General features: G+C 41.2%; 1 protein-coding gene across 3 annotated transcripts in view; it reads right to left on the bottom strand.

Moving 5' to 3' along the window:
* Positions 1-3095: 3095 nt before the first annotated feature.
* The window catches only part of Sqor (Sulfide quinone oxidoreductase), a 51826-nt gene continuing 34258 nt past the window's right edge, over positions 3096-20663 (bottom strand). For all 3 annotated transcript variants that reach the window (XM_076173911.1, XM_076173910.1, XM_076173909.1), the window contains exons 7-12: positions 18715-18804; positions 17743-17862; positions 7554-7740; positions 4700-4801; positions 4435-4579; positions 3096-3512 (exon numbers count right to left, since the gene is read on the bottom strand). In XM_076173911.1, the coding sequence (XP_076030026.1) occupies positions 3452-3512; positions 4435-4579; positions 4700-4801; positions 7554-7740; positions 17743-17862; positions 18715-18804 (705 nt within the window). In that variant the 3' untranslated portion in view covers positions 3096-3451. The remainder of the gene's footprint in view (positions 3513-4434; positions 4580-4699; positions 4802-7553; positions 7741-17742; positions 17863-18714; positions 18805-20663) is intronic.

Raw genomic sequence — 20663 nt, 5'->3', positions numbered from 1 at the left:
CTTTGTCGCAGAAAACCCTGTCTAAATACCTCACTTGACTGTCTCCTACTACCAAAATCTTACCTGTGGGCAGGGATCCAGCGTCTGCCCTTTCCTTCTTCTCTTGGATTTCATTAGTTCCTTCTTCCTGCACATTTGCCAGCACTTGAAATGAGTTTTTGCATTTCAGTGGGGCTGGTGAGGACTTCTTTCCACTTTTCTGCATCTTATTTCTCACCGTATTCCATTCATGCTCATCGCTAATATTGCCTTCCGTATCATGGGCCTTCGAGCGGAGAACTCGATTCTCCTCTTTAAGGCACTTAACAGCATCCTCCAAGGCTTCAATTCTACTAAGTAGAGATTGTACCTCTTCGGCGCTGAACACAGTGACACATTCACTCGCCATATCACTAACTGAAGCAGCTACCCGGTTTTGCAATTAGTGTTAGGATTTCTGAAGTGCTGCAGCTGGTTTGGAAGCCTGTCTGAAGGGGTGACATGTGAGAATTGTGCTCTACTTCCCATGGCAGTCGGAATGAAACAAATTCCCTAAGAATTTGCAGAGGCAGACTTTGAGGGAAACTGAGTGGTAGTTGGAGAGATTTTGTTTTGTCCTGGTTTAGGGAAGGGGATGATGATGGCTTCTCTTCAAGTGCTTGGAGGGATGCCTTTCATCCATCCATCCATACATATACCAAAGGCTTCCCCCCCCCCCCCTACAATGGAGGTAGCAAAAAGAAAAAAAAAAAAAAAGCCATGAAAACCACTCCCACCAATTCCATCCCCACATACTCCAGTCCCATCCACCCCCTTCCCTCCCTCTTGGTTAAATATGGAATATTAGGTTTAGGTGTCGTATTGTGTTATTGTGTATATTATCTGGACGGAGAGCACTTGTCTTACAGTTGGAGATGTAGGTGTGGTATTCCACTTCTGCAAATGGTCGGTTGTAATCTTGAAAGGGGTGTGTTGCAAAGTCCATTATTAGCTGTGATTCAAAGGTAGTTGTTTGGTCCATGATATGTGTGGTTGTATCAGTAGTGGTTTTGCCTCTGTTTCAGCTATTTAGGTAGATAAGGATATGGTTTGACCTTTGACCTGGAGAACAGAGTATATCTTTATTTTTCTATTCATTTATTTACTTATTTGTTTGTTTTTTATTTACTTATTTGTTTGTTTGTTATTTCATTCCTCATTTCATATATTTATTTATTTACTTATTTTCTATTGGGTGTGGAATTCTCCAGGGTTGGTGCATAGGTTGGCACTTTGAATGACCATGATGAAATTGAGTAGTCCAAATCAGAGTATATCTTGGTATAGGTCAAGATGGTTAGCAGAAGTGTGTAGGCTCGGGAATGCAAGATCTGTTAGTGGGATTGAAGTTGTAGTTATTGACTAGTACTTGGGTTTGCTAATAACTCCGACGGTGGCTGGCATTACCCTCTATGGAGAAGGTATGCAGTTGGTCTGGTGTTATCATTATAGATTGTCCTCTCAAAGGCGAATATAAATCTTAAATCCTGGGAATGGGGTACCTTACCAAATCTGCACACTTATTATAAGTAGCATTGAAATCACCACAAACTCTAACTTGATCAGAATCTTACCGACACAATAGGAGCAGCACCATAAGAAGCACATGAAATTCTTGTAACTACACCTTTGTTTTCCATGTTCCACAATTCTTCCTTCACCTTGGACTGAAATGCATAAGGAATTGGTCTACCTTTGTGGAATTTTGGTACATCTGACAGTAAGCTTTATTTCATCATCATTATAGCAACCTAACTCCTCACTATGACTATTTAGGACCCTGGCAATGTCACGAGCAGCATTACCGGGTTTTGCCTGTTGAACTGAAAACACCTTTTTCCACTGTGGTACTAGTTTCATCAACCAATTCCTTCCTACCAAAGTATAAGTACCACTTGGAGTATTTACTATGGAAGTTCAAAGACCTTTCCCTTGTAACTAACCTTAACCCTCATCTTACCAAGAGGTTTAATTTTTTCTCTTGTATATGTCACAAGATGTACATTTGAGGGTCTTAGCTCCATTGCATGGAAAAAATTGATTATACAAATCTTTTGGAACTATGGACATGGCACAATCTGTATCTAACTGCATAGAAAGGTCAGTATTTTCCAGTTTCATTGACATATTTATAGGAGCAGGAGAATCTTCATTACCTTGTACAACACTCATAGAATGTATTTATTTTGAATTTGTAGATCCCTTCAGTCTCTTCCACTTGAACATCATGAACATTTCTCTTGCAAGCAGCAGCAGTGTGTCCCTTAGTGTTGCACTTGTAACACAGAATTAGAAAACCGCACTTATCTCTATGATGCCCTGGCCTTGTGCAGGACAGGCACATAACTTGAAGTGATCAGAGCAGAAGCAGTAGAAATCTTTCTTGAGTTCCCAGCAGGAGGAGGAGAGGAACTTCTTAAGTTTCCAGGAGGGGAAAACCTTGAATTTCCAACAGGAGGGGAAGACTTTCTGGACTATTGTATCTGGTACACATATGCTTCTTCTTCACGATATTGTGCTTGTACTTGATGAACAGGTGCTGTGTATTGTTGCATTGCTTCTGACCTGAGCAGTGCATGGGGTCAGCAATAGTCCATCATCCACAAGGAGGATGATGATGATATGGTTTAATGTCACAAACTCCCCCCCTATCGGAAGGCTAGGACGGCCCCTCACAGAGGGCTTTGTAGCGTGGAATTTAATGAACCATGCCCTTAGATCAACTTCGCTGGTGGCAGGATTTGAACCACCATCCCTTCGACCTTTGCCGCAAGTAATGACGCCCTAACCTGCTCAGCCAGCGAGCTTCCATATATCATCCACAAGGAGCTAAAATAAAAGGGAAAACATATGGGTGTGGGATGGGTGAAGGGTTGGTGTATGCTTCGGTTGGCTCCCCCTTATTAGAGGGAAAGGGCCTTTTGGTATATGCATGTATGTGTGTGTGCATGTTTGACTCATGTCAACCTATAATTTGGGAAATAAACAGGCCAATTAGGCTCTTTACAGTACAATATACTGTAATAAATATAGATATATTTTCCCAAGAAAGTTTATGGTTAACAAAAATACAAAAGTTTTCAACAAACAACTTTATTAAAATATATTACACCCTTAATTTAATCAGTAAACTAGGGGGAAGCTGCTGCTGCTACAGTTACCACTTCATCACAGCCTCTTCTGATAGTCTTGTAGCCAGTTTTCATACGTTTGAAAAGTACATTGTCCATATCAAAAAAAGAAAGAAAAAAAAAAGGAGAAAAAAAAAATAATAATAATAATACCAGGTAATAGTAGGAAAAAAATTGTGATATGTTACATGGAGGATTTACTGTACACACCTCATCCAGTTCCATTATGGATTATCTTGAAATTATATACAAAATTTTGGGTCCCTTTTCGAAAGTGACTGCATATACAGCCCAAGGCTATGTTAACGACTCAATCCCAAGTGCATGATTTTCCTTGGAATCTTGGGACCTTCCCAGAATCCTCTGCAAATAAAAAATGAAAGGTCTCAATTATAATTGAAAACAAAGAGCACAACTGTTATTAAGTAATATTCTTCAAGTAGCTTTTAAGTTCATGCAACAATCTATACCTTTACATACTTTATTCCTGCAACATGTAAGCATTACTTTAATTTTTTTTTCTTTCTTATTTTCAAGTTTTTCACCCACTACCACTGCTCTCCCTGATATCTGGTAACTTAAACACAAAGTACTATTTGCTAACCTGGCTAGTCTTTGAAATTCTCTCATCACACTTCACCTTCCCCATTACAAAAGTAGAAAAGCTATTTATAAATCTATATATACCCAATAGGCTTCTTCCCCCCTTTATAAGTGATGCTTAGGCAATACTTTACAAATCAAACCATCATTTGGAGCGGTGGTCCTCAAACTTTTTTTTTCATTACCAAATATAACATGGCACATAAAGCACGCTACCCCCATTCATAAAACTGGTTTAGTATTTATAATCATCACATAGGTTAAAACTAGTGTGTTAACCTGTACACATCAGAAACTATTCTCATGTACTTTTTTCTGACTATCACCACACAATTTTATATATCTGGGGGAAGCTGCTGGAGTTTAATTGTTATAACCTATCTTGATTAACCTGTAGATGGTGGGGGAAATTTTTGTATATCTTTACTTGGCACTGCCAAGTGATTTTATTTTGCTGAAAGAAACCCCATCATTTGGAAGTTCCTGTACATCCTATCTTGCGTGTAGACATTGGGCATTTTTCTCACATATTTTTTCTAGCTGTTGCTGGACACTCTTATTCAAAGGATGGAAATCCATCAACATTTACGTTAATGCTTCCCTACTGACCAGTGAACCAATCATGACCTATTAACCCAAACATGATTTGTTGATTTTTAGTCAACCATTGCTGATTACTGACCTTAGCATTAGCTGCCAATATAATGCAGGCATTACATCCTTCTTCATGTGGAACATTGTGCGACGCTCCTTGCCTTGATCAAATGGAAAAGTTTCCAATGGATTCCCATTCATATCAAACTCAGCAAGAATACACTTGGAGTAACCTTTTGAGATGATAAAAATATTAAATATGTGTTATCTGTGGAATTTCTCCAAATCATACAATGCAAACTAAACCACACACACATTTTACTAATTACAATAGAATGAGATGGATATTTTACCTGTAACAAGTGGACATGAGGTGTATCCATCATATAAAGCTGTTGGAGATGATCCATTCATAGTAAGACTAAGATTTTTCCGTAAAATCCCAGTTTGGGCAGCTGTCAAAGAAAAAAAGGAAATGAAAGTTCATGTTATATAATATGGATGTGAATAATGGAGAATCTACAGTTCTTTCTAAATCAAATATGAATGTATTACCTAATAGTGATATACAGGATAGCAGACATAATTATGTGGCCCCCCCCTCTGTACCTCTAATTGTCAAACTTAGATTTAAATTGGTATCTGTTGTCCTCCTGGACAGAGAACTTATTTTCCCATGTCCTTCATACATTCTAACTTGAGCTTCCTGTCATGTCCTATTGATATTGTTTAATCTTGTATTAATACATCTTCTTCGTCAATACTAATAGTGGGGTAACGACTGTTATTGTGCAGTATTAATTGCACAGTAGCATGCAGTCAATGTTTTTGGGACCATTTTGGGGTGCCACTCCAGGCTATAGCCATACATAATTTGTTGTAAAAAGAGAACAAAGTGAGATGGAGTGATGGGACTAGGAATCCTGCTTTCTGTATGTTCACCCTAATATTTGGGTCATTAAATGAGCATGGTTATGGTACAAATAAGAGTAAAAGTGAAGAGATAGGCAGTATGCTTGTGAGAAGGAAGATGAATGTGTTAGTATTAAATGAAACTAATTGAAAGGGAGGGGTGATTATGAGTTTGGAAGTGTCGTGGGGAGAGCGTTGGGGGTGAGGAAGGGGTGAGGGAATGAAGGAGTAGCTCTGCTGGTAAGTGATGAGATAGGAAAGTGTGTGGAGTGGAGGGAAATATCTTCACAATTAATGTGGGTCAAGGTGAAACTGGGATGGGAGTCAGGAGTTTTTGTAAGTGGATATGGACCTGGTAGTAGGGAGAGTATAGAGGAAAAGGAGGCTTTTTGGGTAGATCTAAAAGAATGCTTAGAAAGTTTTGGAAGAAATGCCAATGTAGAAGTATAGGAAGATCTCAATGCTAGAGTGGAGAACGAGTCAACAGATGGAGTAGTATAGAAGTTTAGAGTACTAGGTAATGATTATAGTGGAGAGTTGATGTTGGAGATGTGTTTAGAAAGAGAATTGATGCTAGCAAACATAGTGTAGAAGAGAATCAAGCATAAGTATACATGGGAAATGGTGGTGGGTGGAAAGGTGGTTGATAATGCATTAATGGACTATGTAGTAGTCTTCATAGGAAAGATAGGAAGAATTCTGGATGTTCATATTTTTGGGGGAGAGGGTGGGGGAGTGTTAGATAAGTTTTTGGGTAGAAGGAAAATTGAGAGTGGAAGATAAGTGGTGAAAGAGGAAAAAGACAGAAGGTAGAAAGATGCTTAGAGTAAAATATTTGAGAAGGAAAAAGTGGTGGAATACTAGAAGTGAGACATGTGTGGGAGGTAGTGAAGGATAGATTGGAGGTGGCAGTAGAAGAGGAATGGTTTTGGTTCAAGGAGGAAGTGACAAGGGTGCAAAGATGGCATATGGAATGAGGAGGATGGGCGGGATTACAAGGAAGGGTAGCGAATGGTGGGATGATATAGTAAAGATGGTAGTGGAAGAGAAGAAGCAAGCATATGTGAGGGTATGGTTATAGAACTTAGAATTTAAGAGAGGCAGAATGGATAAATCTAAATGTACTGTGTATGATGGGTATATTGCAAGAGCTGGCAATTGCGAGCCATGCACTGTAATTCAAATCTAAATGTGATAGTTGGAAATCAAAGATATAGATTTAATTGGAACCATACATCAATTTGAGTCTAGGTATGTTAGAGAATTAGAGAATAGGAGAAAGGACCCAATGAGCATTGCTCCTTTCCTGAATACTACAATTAAGTAAATACAATTGGGTAAATAAATATATCTCACATTGCACACTGTGTATCAAAGGTGTACTCTCTATGAATTTGATTGATGAAGTTACAAAGAATATATATATATATATATATATATATATATATATATATATATATATATATATATATATATATATATCCCAGGCAGAAGGGGGGTGAATGAAACCTCCTCCCCACCAATGAAGCAGATGGAACAACCAAAGGAAAAATATCTTGTAGAATGACTTTGGGTGGTGCAGATGGAAAGATGATAATGGAAGAGATGGCAGTAAGAGGAAGATGGGCAGTATTTTAGAGAGTTGCTGAATGTGAGGGAGGATACAGAGGGAAAAGTAGTTGCAGTGGGAAGTGCTAAGAAAGTGAAAGTGTTGAGATGAAAGCAAGTAAGGCACCTGGGTTGGATGGGTGTCATGCAAAATGAAAAAAAAAAAAAAAAAAAGGAGGTACAGTGATGATGGACTGGCTGGTGAAGTTAATTGTTTATGAGAGGGTAGAGTTCCAAAGGACTGGAAGAGTGCCTGTATAGTTCCACTTTACAAGAGAAAAGAGGACAAGTGTGAGAGTAGTAGTTTCAGAGGGATCAGTTTGTGAAGTGTAGTTGGGAAGGCTTATGGGAGGGTCTCGATTTAGAGGATTAGGAGAGGAACAGAGAGAGTAATTGGTGAGGAACAGTGTGGGTTTAGGACAGGTAGGGGTTGCGTGGATCAGATTTTTGTGATAAGACAAGATATGTGAGAAAGCTTTAGGAAAAGGTAAGGAGGTTTTGTTGGGCCTTTATGGAGTTGGAAAAAGCTTACGACAGGGTAGACACTCCATACAACACCCATCCAACCCAGATGCCATACCTGCTCTCATCATTTTCAAAACTACCTAACAGCCTAACATTGGTACGCATATCGTAATATGCAGGCAGTGTTCTGTGGCCACCTATTACCTGGGTTCAATGTCTTACCTACTGCTGCAGCTGTCTTTGCTGTGGGAACATTTGTGCAGTCACCAATTCCAAACACATTAGGATATTGCGTATGTTGAAGTGTCTCTTTGTTGACATTCAGGAAGCCACTGTCATCTGTGAGTGCCTTGCAGCTCTTTAGAACATCAGGGGTACTCATTGGCGGAGTTACGTGTAGCATCTCATACTGCAACACAATTGATTAATTAAGCACCCTTTGTCATATACTAATTCCATACATAGTAATAACCCTCGCAGGTTTTATTCAAGCTAAAGCTAGATGATTATAAAGGGTATCACCAGAATGAAGATTCCCACAAGAGGTATGTGAAAGAAAAAGCAGCATATATATATATATATATATATATAGGTGGTCTTTTTGGACAAATTCTAGAGAAAGCACAGACTTTCAAAACTTAATGACAAAGCAGTTATGAAGAACAAGTAATATTTCTCACACCCTGTTAAGAATATCTTACAGAAAAAATCTTTAATATTTCTAATGGGATAGCACATACACCATTTACCATGTATACTAATGCTTTAGTCAATACAGAGAAATCTTGGTTCATGAATGCCACTTTTTATGAATAATCCAGTTCATACAAAAAACATTGCAAAAATTGTCTCAACTCATAAAGCATGCCCTAGACAATGAACAGTTTGATAAAATGTATATGTATTAGGTGCAAGGGACCTGAATGTATCATTAATGATCCAGCTCATAAATTTGTGTTCATCCCTTAATCCCTCCTCTGATCCTGATATAAGCACAGTGTTGTCAGCAAACAACTACTGGCTTATCTCTGATTTTCTCAATTTTCTTTAACGAACTCCAATCCTGTGGCGCAGCGAACTGGGGACTGCGCAGATCAAATAGACAATCAGCATCTTAGCATACGTGACGTAGACAGACTTGGGACGGAAGGTTATTTATTCACGGGAATGTTCGATGCCACTTTATTGCAGATCCGATCCATCACGCAGGATGGACCCAAAGGAATTTCGATAGTTACGGTGAAATGTTGAAAACTGGAAATGAGACTGTAGTTACTAAAGGCTAAAAGCTACACATGATATAAAAGTATTTCCAAGGATCCACTAGTACACTCTAAACCAAAAATATAAAGGGTTTTACGACTTACTGAGTTGGCTACAAGAGGGGTGTGTACACCTTTCGAGTTTCGAACCAGACTGGCGCCTAGATGCATGACGTGACATCACAAACGGCAACCGGTCTTTACACACCTTCTTAATTCTAATTCTTAAAGTGAACATTGTACAAATAATGTGATGTTATCTTGCGACACAGCTTGCAGACAACTTACAAAGGTGGGATTTCGAACAGAGGAGGTCTCTGTTCGAAATACACTTAAGATTAAAGCATTACAAAAAACAAAATTGAAAACCCCTTCCGAGGGGAAACGAGCCTTACGACAAAAATATGTAAACATGGAGATACACGGAATTATAAAAAAAGCCCCGTTACTGCTCGTAACGGCACACTCCCTTCCTAATTTTCTAGGGGGAAATTACAAAATCTATTGACACAACAGCACAAGCTCCAAAATGGGCCTTACATATTCATGAGCCTTGTTGTTTACCAAAACTCTTACTTGGACTTTCCTGACTAAATCATCTTTGCTAGGAAAAACCTTACTTACAATACCCAAAGGCCACTGACCTTGGGGGCTCTCTTGATTTTTGAGCAGTACTACATCATCCACCTTTACATTTGGAGAGGAATTAACCCACTTTTTTCTGGGTTGCAGAGAGGAAAGATACTCTTTCTTCCATCTCTTCCAGAATTCCTCAGCAAGGTGATGTACATGCTTCCATTGTGCCCTGTAGATTTCCCTAATATCTATCTCTTCAGGAAGAGTTACAGGAATATCAGTTTTCTGAGTGAGAAGGATAGATGGAGACAAAACGAAAGGACTACTAGGGTCCGATGAAACAGGAACTAAAGGTCTGGAATTCACGATTTTACATACCTCCGCAAAGAAGGTTACTAGCACCTCATGTGTCAATGCCTTGGGTTGATGGTTAGTCAGTATTACATTCATGATGTTGCGTACTATCCCAACCATACGCTCCCATGCTCCACCCATGTGAGAAGCATGAGGTGGGTTAAACAACCAAGTGCAACCTTGACTTGACAGAAAACTATTGACATCACCACCTTCATCGGTAATGGCAAGCAAGTTCAGTGCTTTGACGGCACCTACAAAGTTCGTGCCTCTGTCAGAACGCATCAGTTTAACTGGGCCACGAATACAGATGAATCTCTTAAAGGCATTAATGAAGGAAGAAGTACTCAATTCTTCTACAGTCTCTATATGGATAGCTCTGGAAACAAGACAGGTGAACAGAACGCCCCATCTTTTGCTTTCGAGGAAGGAACTTCTAGTGCGCCGTGTTTTTATATGCCAAGGGCCAAAGAGGTCAACTCCTACATAAGAAAATGGCGGATTGGGAGTAAGTCTGTCAATGGGCAAGTCTCCCATCTTCTGAACACATACCCTACCTCTTACCCTTTTACAGGTGACGCATTTAGAAATGACCTTAGAGATGGTACGTTTCCCTCCCAAAATCCAGAAACCACCTGTTCGGATGGCTTCTTCTGTAATCACTCTACCTTGGTGGTGCACTGTCTCATGGTAGTGACGGATCAACAATAAGCCTAAGTGGGATTCCTTTGGAATAATAATAGGCTTTGCAAGCATACCAAGTACATCGCTGCCTTGACTCAACCTGCCTCCTACACGAAGTAGGCCCTTCTGGTCTAAATAAGGAGACAGAGGTGCAATGGGACTGGAAGGAGATAAACAAACTTCACTTTGCAATTTAGTCATGGCAGACGAGAAAAAATCCTTTTGGTATATCTGAACAATGAGATCAGCTGCATCTTCTAGCTGATTGGGTGACTTATGTTTGTTGCACATATGCCAACCTGAACAACACTTGTTACCTTGTTTGAAAGAACGGGCTATATGTTTAAGGAGAGCTACCGCTCTTACAAGTCTCCTCCAACAGGAGAAATTAGAGAACCTCTGAGCTAATGACACAACTGCAGGTTCTACATTGCTCTTGTTTACACTAACAAGGGGTTCAGACTCAATTGTGTAGTCTGATACTTTCACTTCTTTATCTGTCTCAGGGCTTACAAGAGGAAAACTTCCACGGATGGGTATAACATCCCCAAATAAGCATGAGGGACCTGACAACCAATCACTCTGATTTAGGTCGGTTATTTCGAGACCACGGGTAGCCAGGTCTGCTGGGTTACAATCCGTAGGTACATAATGCCATTGGGTAGGTTCGGTGGACGACCTAATGTGGTCTACTCTGTTACTCACGTAGACATGAAATCTACGCCTTTCATTACGAATATAGCCTAAGACAATCATGCTGTCAGAATAGAAATGCCTTGCGTCTAAGGTTTTGTCTAAGCAATCTGTGATGGAATTACTGAGATTGACTGTCATCACTGCAGCACACAACTCTAACCTGGGAATAGTATGACCATGGTTGGGAGCTACTTTAGCCTGTCCCCTCACAAAACACACTTGGTAGCTTTCGGTATCACTAAAAACTTTAAGATATGATACAGCTCCTACTGCTACTCTGGAGGCATCTGAAAAGGTATGAAGCTCTATCCTGTGAGCTTGAGACAAGGAAATACTAGCGAACTGACGATTGACGCTTATGTCCTTGAGGTTCCTTAAGGACGTTAGCCATCTGGACCATTTGGTGTGGATCTTAGCTGGTATGGGTTCGTCCCAACCACACTTTAGGTTGGTTATCTCTCTCAGGAGTAGTTTCCCCACTATTATTACTGGAGCTAAGAAACCCATGGGGTCAAACAGACTGTTTACAACAGACAGTATACCTCTTTTCGTCGAAGGCTTGTCTGAATCCATGAATCTATACACAAAAACATCATTCTGGATATCCCATAAGAGACCTAGGCTTGATTGCATAGGCATGGAGTCAGAAGTTAGGTTCAGCTCCTGAAGGTTATCAGCCAGCTCACTGGTGGCAAACCTTTCCAGCACTTCTTTACTGTTGGAAGTGATCTTGTGCAAGCGCAAGCGTCCTCCTTCTTGGAGTGCTGACTTAGAGTCTTGGATTAACTTGTAAGCAGTCTCTGCATCTGGCAGAGATGCTAACCCATCATCCACGTAGAAATTGTTCTCTATGAAATAACGAACTTCAGGAGAGGCATTTTCTACAGACTTACGCAGGCCATAGGTGGCAATGGCGGGAGATGGAGTATTTCCAAAGACATGAAACATCCTATACTCAATCAACTTTTGATCAGGGTCGTTATCCTTGTACCAGAAGAATCTGAGGTAATCTCTTTGCTCAGTCTTCACTTTGAAGTTGTAGAACATCTGTTCTACATCAGCTGCCACTGCTACAGCTTCCTGACGGAAACGTAGAAGAATCCCGAGAATGCTGTTTGTCATATCAGGACCTGACATCAGCATGTCATTTAGGGAGAACTCTCTGGATTTGGCAGAAGAGTCGAACACAACTCTGATCTTGTCAGGTTTCTTAGGGTGGTACACCCCAAACAAGGGAAGATACCAGCACTTCTGATCGGACTTCAATGGTGGTGCAACCTCAGCATACCCACGATCTAACATCTTTTGCATGAAGGCCATCATATGCTGACGTTTGTCAGGCTTTGTGCTGAGGCTACGATGGAGAGACAGTGCGGTGCCACACAAAGTCTCTATTATTACTGGTGGCTACAACATTAGGACGGAAAGGCAGTGGCGCGACCCAATGGCCACTTTGATCCTTCCGGAACTCTGTGTTCATGACATCTAGGAACTTCCTGTCTTCAATCGACAGGGCAGTCTTGTCATCATCTTTGGTTACTTTGAACAAATCATCCTTTACTTCAGAGACGTGAATCTGGTTACCACATGGTGCGACTATGGAGGGACGCCTATCATGTGCAAAGGACGTTTTAAAACTGCTAATGACAGAAGGCATACAAGTGCCGTGGAGACACACTTCCCCAATGATTGCCCATCCCAGGCTGGTCTGTTGAGCTAGAGGGGCATTGACAGGTCCGATTCGCTGGTTAAAAATGTAATGGTCTGAAGGTACATCTCGACCAATGATGAGTAGAATCTCAGCCTCGGGGACTAGAGGCGGAATAAATTCAGCCAGGTCGGACAGATGGGGATAGCCGCGAGCTATGGCAGGAGTGGGTATCTCTTCTCTCACATTCGGAATGCTGTCACATTCCACTAGCAGAGGGACATGTACCTCATGTGAGTTATGCCACGACACGATGGTGTAATTTTTGGTGGTGCGCCCAGAAGCGCCCGTTACACCTGCACAGGTAGCTAGACGATATGAAACCCGTTTGCTCTGCTTGTCAAACAAATCGAAAAACTCAGACCTTGCTAAAGAGCAATTGCACTGATCGTCTAGGATGGCATAACACCACACCCCGAGCTCTGGCTTACTTTCAGGATAAACTTTCACCAAGAAGGTCTTGGCACAGGACTTACTCATGGAGGTGGGGTTACTGCATATCAAGGTACACTTTGAATTGACAGCAGCGTCCTCCCCTCCATGAGTCTTTACTACAGGAGTAAGAACATTGGGAAGCGACACTTGGTTGACTACAGGGGCGCGAGGTGTCTTATCTTGAGCAGCCTCCCTTCCTTGCTGTGTTACAGCTTGAATGGAATTTCCTTTTTGTCTGGGTCCATCGTAGTGTAAGGCAGCCACGTGACTGGAGGCCTTACAGAGCTTACAAAACAGTCTTTCTCTGCAGCTGGGGGGAGGATGGTCATCTTTGCAACATTTATGACATATACCTTTATCACTTAAGAAATCCTTCCTTTCGCTGACAGACATGGTACGGAAGGCCCTGCAGAAATTCAAATCATGCACGTTGGCGTTGTGGAAAACACAAAACCTCTCTTTTTCTGCCTTTCCTTGATCGGTGGAACTAGCAGTGTTAACTGACCTGTCAGCAACCGTGGTCGTTTTACTACCACTGGGCAGTGTGGTGTCGGTCTTCTTCACGTGTACTTGGGGAAACTTAGAGGAAGGTGGCTTCTCTGGTTTTATAAACCTGTCAGCACCGAGGTCATGAAAGGCGAAACATGGATTATTCTTGACCTTTGCCATCTCTTTCACAAACCCTACGAGGAATGAAAGGGTGGGTACAGTACACCATAGGTGTTCATGTAGTTCGTGGCTTTGCCAATCCACTTCTCCTGTAAACAGGACGGGAGTTTAACGACAATAGGATTGATACCTGAATAGGTGTCATAATAGGCAAAGAGAGTACTGTAGACCGGGTTTGCCTTCAAAGCTTCTATATGGAGCAGGATATCGCACAGGTCAAATAACTTGGCGGTATCTTTAGGTGCTAGCCGTGGGAAGACGGCTAACTTCCTTTTAATCGAAGTCTCAACGATCCCAGGGGCAGCAAACCTATCATTTAAGCGTTCCCAGATTCTATTGCACGCCATGTTTGGATCATTTGCATTGGAGGCTCTGGTCGCACGGGCCCATCTTTTCGATTCAGGCCCTAGGTGCTTAACTAACAGATCCATTTCCTCCTTGCGTGAGATATCCAACTCTCGCACGACTTCGCCGAAACTCTCTCTCCAGACAGCATAATTTTCAGGAGTGTCATCAAAATTAGACAGTCTGCCAAGAAGTAATTCCTTCCGCATGAGGAACTTAGTTACATCAACACAATTAGAGGGTGTTCCCGACCCATGACACGTACTACAAGGAGGTTTTACTACAGGTTGGGACACAGAAATGCTATGATTAGCAATGGGTTGCTGTGCAAGTTGCACAGGCTTCACGTTTGCTTCCTCGCTGCGAGGTTCAAAACTGGATGTAAAATTGTTCACAGGCTGTGAGTTAACTCTGAGATCAGAACAGGGCTTGAAAACAGGATTTTCATGGTTCAAGCCTACCGGATCTTTCTGACTAGCGGAAACATCAACTATACCACCCTGCTGTTCCACATATAGCTGGGTGCGGGTAGCAACTGTTTCTTTTAGTTGGTCCCATTCACTGCATGTTTCCCAATCATTGTCGGCTCCTAAGTGCCTAAGTTCGGCTTCAGCTACTTCCAACTCCTTTTGCTGTGCCATAACTTTGAACTTGGCCAGCATTTCAGCCTCTTCTCTTGACCTTTGAGCTTCCTTGTCAGCCTTTTCTTTTGCCCTTTGAGCTTCCTTTTCAGCCCTTTCTTTTGCCCTTTGAGCTTCCTTTTCAGCCCTTTCCTTCATAAGCTGACATTCTTGCTCGGCAAACTTGACTCTAATACGAGCGGTCTCCACCTTGGCTCGTTGCCTCCTTGCAACACTAACACTGGTGCTACTGGAACGACCTGACCTAACTGACTTTCTCGAACTGCCCTTCATGGAGGGGGGTACACAAAACTCAGAGTGGTCGGCGAGGGATAAAGGAACTTGACTGGACTTCGGGTCATCTTGTAAAAACGGTTCAGTGTGGTGTTCCTCTTCCGTGACTTCAACTGAGGAAGAGGATGCATAATTACTGATTGCCTGACGAAAAGATGCCTGAAAATCCCTGTCTTCATTCTTCACTAATTCAGCACGAGCCAGACTTTCTGAAGTACGTTCACGCGTTAAATATTCCAGATACTTTTTTACAGTATCCTGGTACACAGCGTGGGCCTGGTACAACCAAGGACTACGATTCGGGTCCTCTAATAAGGCCTGTACTCCATCTCTACTCGCCTTTACCCTTTCTTCATATTGGTCAGTTACTCTATGATAACCTTCTTGTCCTCCGGCCGTGAGAGTCCTTACTCTGTTAGAGACGGGTCCCTCATCCATACTGTGGGTGGAGGACATATTGCCAAGCGAGAGAAACAGTGAGAGACAAGACAGTAATATGAAAAAGAAGGCAAGGAAAAAACTCAAACTTAATCGAGAACCGCGGAGTAAGTTTACACAGACACTCCTACTAAACGATGGTTGAGGTAGACATAACAGATTAAACCTTACATTGATTCAATCTACAAAAAGGCACATTACATGCATGCTTATATTAAACATACAGAACAGGTTTTTAGGCAAGGTGGCCTTGCCTTCAAAAGGAAAAAACATGCTTACATAAATACGATGGAAAAATGGTGTTACGTAAACAACACTGGTGAACTCGGCGCCCCTACATTGCTGCCACATCGACACCTGCGGGCCGATACGATTACTAAGACGACATAAGATCACTAAGTAATTTTCCGTATCGGCAACTTCACAACACTACGCTTTACACTTCCACTATCTTATTACTCGCGAAACACTAGCGACACTTGTTGATTCGTGGGACACATCAAGCTATGCTGTGGTGACGACGAGGCGAATCTAGACTTGGCAATGGCGTGCAGGGCGTGGTCTGGTTAAATCCTCTTCTTTTTATGCTCCTTTCATCTCTATTTTTTTCTATCGTCCCTCATTTTCATTGTGGCGCAGCGAACTGGGGACTGCGCAGATCAAATAGACAATCAGCATCTTAGCATACGTGACGTAGACAGACTTGGGACGGAAGGTTATTTATTCACGGGAATGTTCGATGCCACTTTATTGCAGATCCGATCCATCACGCAGGATGGACCCAAAGGAATTTCGATAGTTACGGTGAAATGTTGAAAACTGGAAATGGGACTGTAGTTACTAAAGGCTAAAAGCTACACATGATATAAAAGTATTTCCAAGGATCCACTAGTACACTCTAAACCAAAAATATAAAGGGTTTTACGACTTACTGAGTTGGCTACAAGAGGGGTGTGTACACCTTTCGAGTTTCGAACCAGACTGGCGCCTAGATGCGTGACGTGACATTACAAACGGCAACTGGTCTTTACACACCTTCTTAATTCTAATTCTTAAAGTGAACATTGTACAAATAATGTGATGTTATCTTGCGACACAGCTTGCAGACAACTTACAAAGGTGGGATTTCGAACAGAGGAGGTCTCTGTTCGAAATACACTTAAAATTAAAGCATTACAAAAAACAAAATTGAAAACCCCTTCCGAGGGGAAACGAGCCTTACGACAAAAATATGTAAACAAGGAGATACACGGAATTATAAAAAAAGCCCCGTTACTGCTCGTAACGGCACAAATCCCCTGCCCATTACCCTTGCATTTACCTCCTGCACCAACTCATCCATGTACACATTGAACAGCCATGGCAACATGACATGTCCCTGGCAAAGTCACACCTTTACCTCAAGTCACTTGCTTTCTCCATTTCTAATTCTTAAACAGGCTCTACTACTCCTAAAAACTCTTGACTGCTCTTTACATACATACATACACCAAAGGCTTTTTCCCCCTTATAAGGGAGGTAGCAAAAAAAACAAAGGCATAAAAACCACTCCCACCCATTCCATCCCTGTCACACTCCACTCTCCTCCACCTTCTTCCCTCCCTCTCATCTTGGCACCTCCTGGATGATGGGTCATCCCTGCATCTTGTCCACTGCCCTGGGTCAGAAGCAGTGTCGCAAGACACAGCACATCCACAGCAAGGCCACTTCATCAAATCGACGACCTCCCTTCTCTGTCCCCTCATGCAGAAAAGGAGAAGACAGGGAGAAATCCCTTTGGGCTGTGTCAAATTTTTCTCACATACTCCCTCACCCCCCATCCCCCACCCATTCCACCTCATGTGTCACATCATCCATATACAACCATTCTCCATTCCCCCCTCTCTGTCCTCTCCTGTCCTTCCTCAACAGACATTCCCCTCTTCCCTAAAGCCCCTTTTACCCCATCCATCCATCTCATCCTAGGTCGCCCCCTCAAGTTCACTCCTTCCACATTTGCCTTCCATATAAGAGGGATGGGGGAGTTGGGTAGTCCCATAACACTATCCATTGCTACCAAAGTTCATGATGTAGTAAATCAATTGTTGTAATAGTTTAAAGTACATACATGAGAAATACCATAGAAGTTTCCAATGAAGATTTCAGAACTAAATAAGAGTTTTAAAAAATCCACCATTACAGTTATTATTATCATTATTATAAAATATGGTGCATTCTGTGTGTTATGAACATTGGGAAAGATGTGTATCCATTTGTAAAATTGTCCATACATGTCTTAAGCTCCACAAGCACATTAGGTCATAATATAACTAGAAAGCCATGAGCCAAACCTCATATGTGAAGGTCTCCTCAGGTTCATCCAAATTCTGGAACACTGCTTCCCTTGTGTCAGGCTTCACCTCAATCAAGTTTCGGCGCAAATTAACATTAATATTTCGCTCTTCAACCACCTGTAACGAGGGAAAAGTTTACAATGAGCAAGGGTAAATAATAATCCACAATTAAAAAGACCAACAGATACTGAGCAGCTGGTTTGCTTAAATTGTAGGGGAGGGAATGTATCAACCAGATCAAGATGTGGAAGGAGAATAAGGAATTCAGTACTATTAACCTCTTCAATACGAGTCAATTTCTTGCAGGCAGCATCAGCTGCCTGATGTACGATGATTCAATGATGCATCACAATAGTCATATTATAAAATATAAAGTTACAGCTGAACAAGTCATTCTCTTTCACTCTGAATATTAATAACCACAGAAAATATGATCAAATGAGTTCAAAGAATATGAGGATCACTCAGCTACAACTACAAAATAAATATAACCAAGACTCCAACACCAGCATCCTCATATACCCATTCATTCACACCTCATGATGCCTACATAGGCATCATCAGAGGGACGGGGTTAATTGGAGGCAAATCTTTGGTGCTATAAAAAAAAAAAAAAAAAAAAAAAGAGAGAAAGAGAGAGAGAGAGATGGAGAAAGAGGAAGTGAAGAGGAGTGAGAAAGGAAGAGTGAGAAAGAGAGAGAGGAGAGAAAGAGGAGACACAAGAGATGGGGAGAGACAGACATACATATGTACATAAATATACACAAAATACAATTTTTTTTTGGTAAACACTCAGTAATTGGCTCATGTCAGAAATTTGTATTACATTTTTTTTCCATACCATGGCGTCACAATGTCTTAAACATCTTGAGAACTGATATTACCTTGCATACCTTTTTCCAGGTGCTTACTAATATTCACTACTTTTAATGTCCAAATCTGAATCTCTTACCCAAATCCATTACCTACCTTCCATAGGGCATCAGCATACTTCTTGATCCCAAAAAGGACTGGTAGTGATGTGTTGTATATAATATTTGCATTGCTCCTCTTGCCATTCTGTTGAAAAAGAAAAAATACAATGTATTGCAAATGGGAAATAGCTCAAAAGACCATCAATGAAATATTCAGTCAATCATTCTGTCATCCTAGGTTTCTCTTCCAGACAGTGGCACCTCATAGCTAAAATCAACAGGGGTGCTGCTTCAGAAAATTTTTAGCCATTATTTTACTGTTGTGTAGAATGAAACATTATAAAAGAAAATTTATACATAAACTTGATCAAACCCTGAAAAAAATAAAGAATATGGTACAGTTGAAGTTAAAAAGAAACACTATCATACACTTGCATAACAGGGTTGGCACTGTATGAGTAACAGTACTCTCTCTCTACTTAGTGTGCAGCTTCTTATCATGACCATGTGTGCATGGGCACAACAGCCAAACACTGCACTGCTGGAACTGTGAACCACTAGGATTTCAGTCATTTTTTCATGAGAATGGCTACTGAAATTAACCTTAAGGATTATATAAGTCAAGAATTAAAGAAAAAACTCATTATACTGAATGTTACTGATAATATCAAGTGAAAATAGAGGGTGCTGCAATTACGCAGTGCCTATACACAGGATGCACTGCTTGCAGGAGACCCATAGGTCCCTGGTAATTATTGACAACAGCCACCTCTCTGGCCCATTCCCCCCACCCCTTCCCCTCAAGTGAAAGATCCATCTGGGGCAATTTGCTCTTATAGTCAGGCCTACTCCATGTTGGCATCATCTTAGTGCTACATAGTGAGCTGAATGCAAATATGCTTTTCTTAGGAGGGATTTTCTGGAGATGAGGTCAAGATGGGGGCTGGAAGGAATCAAGAGTCTGGTGGTCTGTCCTTAAGAGCTTGTTGTTTTTGTTGTTCCCTAATCTGTCTGGCCAAGCAGTCCCATCTCCATGAAGAATGCCATGGCTGGAACAGGATTTCCCACAAATCCTTTATAGATTGTATATTGTGTTGATGGCATGTGTAATTGTGGGGTCTTTTCTTATGAAAGGGCTTGGCCATTTTTCACGATAGTTTGAATCAGTTTTCTATTACAGATGCATAAATACTTGGAATATCATAGAAAGTTGGAACCATACATGAATTTGAGGCTCAGTATGATAGAAAGTAGGAGGCAGGACCCTGTATCCATTGCACCCTTCCTTTGCAATTGTTGCCTGAAATTTCACCAAGTGGAAAGCCCAAAGCCCTACAGTGACTGACAATGGTTCTCAGAACCACCCACAGATCTCTCTAGGAAGAAACAATGAACTGCTGTCAGTGTTGTATCAGTGTGGGATTGTTTTTGTCATTGGCTGAAGTGGTGGAAAGAGAAGAGCAGTCACCAATAGTCAGATCCCAATGTGTATTTGGAAGAGAGAGAAAAAAAAAAATGAAGTTAATAGAGATACAGTAAAAGCCCTAATATCCGGCACCAATGGGGCCGAAGACGTACCGGATACGAGAAAATGCCGGATACGGGAAGGGATATTTGAAAAATACATTTATTTACATTGTTCTTTTACTTATTAATAGATCTTAATTCACTTTAATAATAAACACATCCACATATCTATATATTGTAAATTCTATCAGTATAGAGTAAATCCAATCAATATACATCAGGTATAATCATCACAGCATCACCAGTTGGCTAATTCATCATCTGATAATTTTACGACGGAGTTATGAATGGCCGCGTTCAGTGTTGGTGGCTGAGAGGGTGCGTTCACCTCAACACTCGAATTTTCTTTCACTAAACTTTTTGTTCCAACTTTCATAAAATATATGATGTCTGCTTAGAATTTTTTCCTCTTTGTTTGTGCACTGTTCTGCAAATTTCACAAACACCGCTAGACCCTTCGCTGCATCCTTCCACGAC

The sequence above is a fragment of the Oratosquilla oratoria genome, chromosome 35 (assembly GCF_046742065.1).
Source record: "Oratosquilla oratoria isolate Oo_2021 chromosome 35, ASM4674206v1, whole genome shotgun sequence".
NCBI lineage: Eukaryota > Metazoa > Arthropoda > Malacostraca > Stomatopoda > Squillidae > Oratosquilla > Oratosquilla oratoria.
The sequence above is the reverse complement of the archived record's forward strand: the minus strand, read 5'-3'. Positions and strand labels throughout refer to the sequence as shown.